The 6356-nt window shown below is 33.5% G+C and overlaps 1 protein-coding gene and 1 non-coding gene across 2 annotated transcripts in view; one reads left to right on the top strand and one right to left on the bottom strand.

Moving 5' to 3' along the window:
* Nucleotides 1–2180: 2180 nt before the first annotated feature.
* On the bottom strand, nucleotides 2181–2252 carry Trnaq-uug (transfer RNA glutamine (anticodon UUG)). The gene has a single exon. It is a non-coding gene; the product is annotated as a tRNA-Gln (tRNA).
* A 94-nt stretch (nucleotides 2253–2346) lies between these two features.
* LOC145284891 (WW domain-containing oxidoreductase-like) overlaps nucleotides 2347–6356 on the top strand; it is an 820745-nt gene continuing 816735 nt past the window's right edge. The window contains exon 1 of the mRNA XM_080133963.1: nucleotides 2347–2470. Within this exon, the coding sequence (XP_079990089.1) occupies nucleotides 2352–2470 (119 nt within the window). The 5' untranslated portion in view covers nucleotides 2347–2351. The remainder of the gene's footprint in view (nucleotides 2471–6356) is intronic.

The raw sequence follows: 6356 nt of genomic DNA, 5'->3' as shown, positions 1-6356 counted from the left end.
CATTGCACCAAAAAAGGTTATGATGACTGTTTGGTGGTCTGCAGCTAGTCTCATCCATTATAGCTTCTTGAACCTTAGCAAAATGATTACGATGGAGGGGTACTGCCGATAAATTAACGAAATACACCAGAAGCTTCAACGTATGTGCCCAAGATTGATCAAGATGAAGGGACAAATTCTCCTCTATGACAACGCTCGCCCACATGTTGTTCAACTGGCTCTGCAGAAGCTGAATGAATTGGGCTGCAAGACTCTGCCTCATCCGCCACATTCGTCTAACTTCTCGCCCATCGATTATCACTTTTTCAAGCATCTCGACAACTTCCTGCGCGAAAAATGCTTTAAAAGTCACAATGATACTGAATCGGCCTTCAATGACTTCATCGCTTCCAGAACTCCGGATTTCTATGTTAAAGGGATAAATAAACTTGTTTCTCATTGGCAAAAATGTGTCGATTCTAATGGTTCCTATTTAGATTAATAAAGTTTATTATGAAAGGAGTTATGATCTTTTGAAGTTGGACGTGAAAAAAAACAACATTATTTTTGCACCAACCTAAAAGCAGTTTCTCATCAGGCAAGAAAAAAGAACTCACAACAACAAAATCGTTTGTTAGAAAAATATAAAATACTCTTTTATTTCTTACTTTGTGTTGAGCGCTTTAGTCAATAGATAGAAGGAGGGAACAAGAGGTGGACAGATTTCAGTGACACAGTGTAGTGATGATGACCATCGATTTTTGACTCCTTTCTCCTTTGTTTTGCTTGTTTATATTGACCTGCTCTCTTGTTTATTTGATATTTTATTTTTTATACTTTATTAAATATTTCAGTGTGAAATTCTGTTAAGTTTCCGGGTTTGAAAAAATGCAACTGAAAAATGTTGGGAGTCACAGAGTCTAAAAAAGAGTCTCCAATCTAATAGACTCTGAACTATCAAACAACCCTAACTCCTGTCCCATCGCTGTGCCTGTTTTACAAGTACTTTAATGTAATGTACTCTGATGAACTCATTGCACTTCTATCTTTTCAATGTACATACCCCCGACAACTAGCTGAAACCACTATCAATAATTTCCCCTACTTGTTATCTGTGCCTCAACCTATATGTAGATTCCATGAACAAAACTTCTTTCTTAGAACTGCACGCCTATGGAACTTTCTTCTATTTGCCTGCTTTTCTAGCTGACTACAAAATGATCGTCTTCAAGTCTAATGTGAACAAGTTCTTGATGAGCCATCTCCTTAAGTAATCCAATTTACGAAATTTCCAATACTAACGATTATTATGATATAGTCCTATTGACTACCGTACACTCATTAACCCTTATCCTCGAGTTTCCTCCGGGCCACGATAAGTGGTTATTCCTCTGTAAAAAAAAAAAAAGTCTATCAGCAGAATCCCACCTTTTCATTGTTGCAATCCCTAGATGTCAGAAAGCCTTCTATTCTAAAAGCTGTTTCCTTTTGAACTGATAAATTATTGGAATTCCTTCCCTACTTCCTTAACTATAATAATATGCAGAAGTTTAAATGTAATGTGAACAGACATCTTGTTCATCTCTTTACATAGTCTTCTGTAGACATGGTCTCAGATAGTAGCTCCTTGTGTCCAAGTGGCAATATGCCTTGTTTGGGGTGAACAAAAGTAAAGTCCAAATTATCCAAATAATACAAAGATTTCACGTTTTGCTACTTCTGTAGATGAAAATCCATATACACCCAAACATTTCAGATTGTGATTTATGGAATAAACCAGAAATGGACAAGCCATCGATGAACAGTCAATTAGTACTGCCATTATAAATGAAACAATCTTTCCATTTTTTTTCGGTTACGGTTGATTAGCTCCTCCCTTATCTCCTTCCATGTTAAGAATGAGTTCAATAATTTTCTTCAAATTAGCAAATGAATCAATTTTATTTTTTTATTTTTTAAGGAAGTTTTTGATCTTATTTAACTTTTGCATTCTTATGCTTTTTCTATCTTATTCTATTTTTTTCCCTGGCTTACAAATTGTAAACTGCATTGCATTGTTCCGTCCCGGCTATAAGCACCAATATCTATCATTCAAAATTCAGCCAGCATTTATTTGAAAATAGCAGGAAGAGTTTCAAATCATATGTTACAGAAGTATCTGTTTCTTACTATCATTCTTAAATGTTGTTGAAAAACGATTAAGGTCCTACCGAGATTCGAACTCAGATCGCTGGATTCAAAGTCCAGAGTGCTAGCCATTACACCATAGGACCAAATCAGCGACCGGCTGTTCTATTAAGAAATATGAACTAAAATTATCTTTCTTTTTTTTTTTTTTGCTTATATTGTTTTATAAGAGTTGTTTCCCTTTAATGCATATTGTTGTTATGGCGGCCACGCTTGAAAATATTGTTGACACTGACAGTGAAGACGAATTACCTCCGGGCTGGGAGGAAAGGGTTACTTTCGAAGGAAAAGTTTATTATGCCAAGTGAGTGAAATTCAAATCTATTTGAAAAAAAAAAAAAAAATGATAATAATAAATTACCTGAAATCCTCCTTTTTATGTCAAATCAGTCGTCCATGTTTGTGAAATTTGATGTGTTAATAAACCGATCAATATTTTAATCTACGGATGACCAGCGGAGATATATTTACAACTTTGTTTTTAGGTACCCTTCTGATGTAAAATGAAATACAGAATGTTATTGATTTGTAGTTTAATTATTAAAATAAATAAATGGGTGTTTGGGCACGTAATTCAGACTTATTTCATGCGGTGAAGGTGTTCTCGTATGTTAAGAATGCATTTTTTGTTGTTTTGTTTTAAATAATAACGTTATTATTTACAAACCCATTCTTAAAATAGGGAGGACTTTGTTAACTATTCTGTACCTTAACTGTTTATGGTTTTATTTACTATCGCATTTTTTTTTTTTTTTTAGCAGGTGAACAAAAGGAGTACCACTTCCTTTCGTACGCAAATACTTTTTTTTTTTTTTTTTTAATTTTAGGAGTCTAAAATATTTTAGATTTTAGTGCAAATTATTAATTAAAACAATTATTGGTTGCTTATTAGGATAGACCCGAAAGGTCGATTTTTTTTAATATGTTGTTTTTAAGCCAAAATAATATTGTCATGATGAAAATAGTAATATATCAAAAAATGACGAAAATTCATCGAATAGAACAACTGTGTTTTTAGTAAAAAAATATAAGTATAATGCTAACATGTTGGTCGCCATTAAAATGTAATCTAAAATACGTTTCGAGTTATGCCCCCCTGTGCGTTAATTCTTCGTCTACTAAATAACATCTAAGAAAAATGCAATTTTCCCCAAAACTTACTTTTAACTATAAATAACTATCTACTTAATGATTTTTCATAATTTTTGGATATATTACTATTTTCGACATGATAATTAAGTACGTAATATTGTTTTTGCTTAAAACGACAAAAAAAAAAAAAAAACGATCTGTCGACTCTATCTGAACAAACACCAATTGTTGTATAGAAAAAGTATTTTTAATGCAATTTGATAAAAGGCTCTTATCCAGAGAGAGTACTATGCTATTCAAAATCCATTTTGGTTTCCTCTTACGAAAAAAAAAAAAAAATTAAAATTATATGAAGAAAAGGCAGAAATATTGGCCTTTGATATTTTTTTCATAGTTTTTTGTTTTCGACTGAATTATAATTTTTAAAGAATTTCTCTCGTTTACTGTATATGTTTTTCGCTAAGTATTTTCTCTTTATAAACCGAAATATTTTAACATCTATTTAACATCAGACGTGGGAAACAAAACTAAGATTTATGTACCACTGAGCCTTCGTAATTTAAAACCGGATAACGTCTAACTTTTCAACGTGTTTTCGTTCATTTGTTTGCATGTGTTACTTTGGGACGTAAACTGAATGAAAAAACAAAAACGACACGTGAACCTTTATTTACAGAATATTTATTTTAATGTCGCCATATAATTTATCCTATTTTCTTTGTAAATTTTCTTGAGGAAGCTAATCGTAATTGAGTTTGTATAACGTAAGTTTTACAAACTCAATTCGAGCCACAACTTATATTTTTAAATGAATGACTCGAGTTTGTATTACTGTATTCGAAAAAGTTGTCAAAAAACAAATATATAACAAATAAATGTTATCAAAGGCAAGATAAGTTACTTTTCTACCTAACTGGATAATTTTCTAGTGTTTTTATTTAATGTAACATGTTTATTCAGCTCGAAAAACATACAGTGTTTACCGATGTATTGGAAAATTAAAAATGCCGCCCGACTCTCTCTTTGACACGGTAAGTTTGAGAAAAAGAGTTAAAAATAAAACACTAGACAAAATACTGTTAGAAATTGGCTGAATATATGTTACTGTGACATAGGCTGATATATAATCGGTGGGTTTTTAACAGTATTCAAATGACGCTCTTTATATTTTTCTCCCTCTGACTCAAAATCAACAGAGATTAAAACCATTCCTTAATGACATGTTTCCTTGTTGTTTGCGGTGTAATGCTGGTTCTGTACAGTTCTAGGTGGTTCATCTTTCAAAGCTTTGTCTTCTCTCTTTGTGAAAGGGTTAGTTTATTGCTAACCGCCCGAGGCGCCTCTACCGAGCGATGCTGACGTTAGCTGCAGTCGGCACAGGCACCTTTTGCAGAGTAATGTGTTCTTCCTCTGGGGCGCTTTTTATTTCAGTCCTACTTTCCTACGCTAATGTCACATTTTTTGCAGTGAGAGAGAAATAAATACCATCATCACCTGGCACTGTGTGAGACTTTTATTATTTATTTTTATTTATGAGAATTATCATTGACTCTAACCCAAGTTTAGCGACATTGCTTCAGCCGAAATTTTATAATTAAAATTAAATTAACCACGGTAGGAATTTATATCCTTAGTCTGCAGTGCAAATAACTATTTTATACCAGGAAAATTGCCCTTGTTATTTTTTTTAAGTGTCAATTTCTGATAAAAATAATTATCTTATTTTGCAACTTACAGCAAAATTAGAATTAAACAAGTTACGATCTACAGGAATCATTAGAGATATAATTTTCTTGTTGGTTTACAGTCTGAGTTACAGGACCGAAGTCCAAATCCTACATCCTTTAATTTGTGACGGATAGTATTATAAACGGAAAGAAGCAAGTCGTCGTTATCATGACCAGTGGTAACTAAATTGTCAACATAAAAATTGTTAGTAATTACAGAAGAAGACACAGCTGAGTTATATTTCTCTGCATGAAACTTAAAATGAAGGGGCTGGCATTAAACCAAAAAATGACTGAGTTATACCTGGAAGTACACAATTTCTCATTGACTTTGAGAAAAAACAGAATCTATCCTTGTCCTGCTCAGTTCGCAGGCGAATTTGCAGGAAAGCCTTACAAAGATCTCCCAAAAGGACATAGTTATTCTTTTCTAAAGACCAATAGTAGGTCAAGCAGTTGTGTTGTCAAGTTTACTATATCATACGCTGCATCATTAATGGACCCCCCCCCTCCGCCTTTTCAAAGAACAATTAAAAACGGGACAGATTTTTGTTGTAGAGCCTATGAGGGATCCAACAATATTTTCATACTCTGCAGGAGTAACAGAGAAAGGTACAACGATACCAATTTGATTACTCAAATATTTGTTATATAAACTTTGTTTCTTTGAAGAATCTTCCACCCTTTGCATAATTTTTAGGGAAGGCACATAATTAGAATCTACCTGAGACAACTTCTTGAAGTCCCAGGGCAGATCCACATAGTATTCCCCATCTTTTAGCATGGTGTTTTTTTTTTTCAATTTAGCTATCTTCACTTCATTGTACGAAGACAGTTTAGCATTCTCATCAATTCCGACGGAATCGAGAGAAAGAAAGTCTTCAGTTCCACATTTGATGGAAGAATCTTCAGAAAATGACCCAAGTGTGTCCGAATAAGAGGGCACAGGATTCAACACACTTTCAACCAAATAGGAGGAACATTGCAACATCAGCAAACTCGATCAAAGGGAGGCAACTCAACCAGTTTCCTTATTTGATTTAGGCTTCAAAAAATTACACTCGTCACCAAATGGGATAATTCTATTCAAAATTTTCCAAGCTATGCCATTGAGACATTTAACTATATAGAAGTTTTTATTTGCTGGATTAAGTCCAAGCCGATGAGACCATGTAGCACATTGCCATTTAAATCCTTATAGCCGTGACAGAGATGAAAACCTGCCTCCGTTATATTAGATGTAATCTCGTCAAATTTGTTAACTTGAAATTTCTGTCCGTGAATAGGGCAGCGAAAAGAAAGGGTTTCTGAGAACTCAATTTTATAGAGACACTGAACTCCAGGAGGTCCATGAACCTTGTTCCAATAAAG

The sequence above is a fragment of the Euprymna scolopes genome, chromosome 9 (assembly GCF_053919585.1).
Source record: "Euprymna scolopes isolate OS-2025 chromosome 9, ASM5391958v1, whole genome shotgun sequence".
NCBI lineage: Eukaryota > Metazoa > Mollusca > Cephalopoda > Sepiida > Sepiolidae > Euprymna > Euprymna scolopes.
Note: the sequence above shows the minus strand (reverse complement) of the source record. Positions and strands in the feature narration are given on the sequence as shown.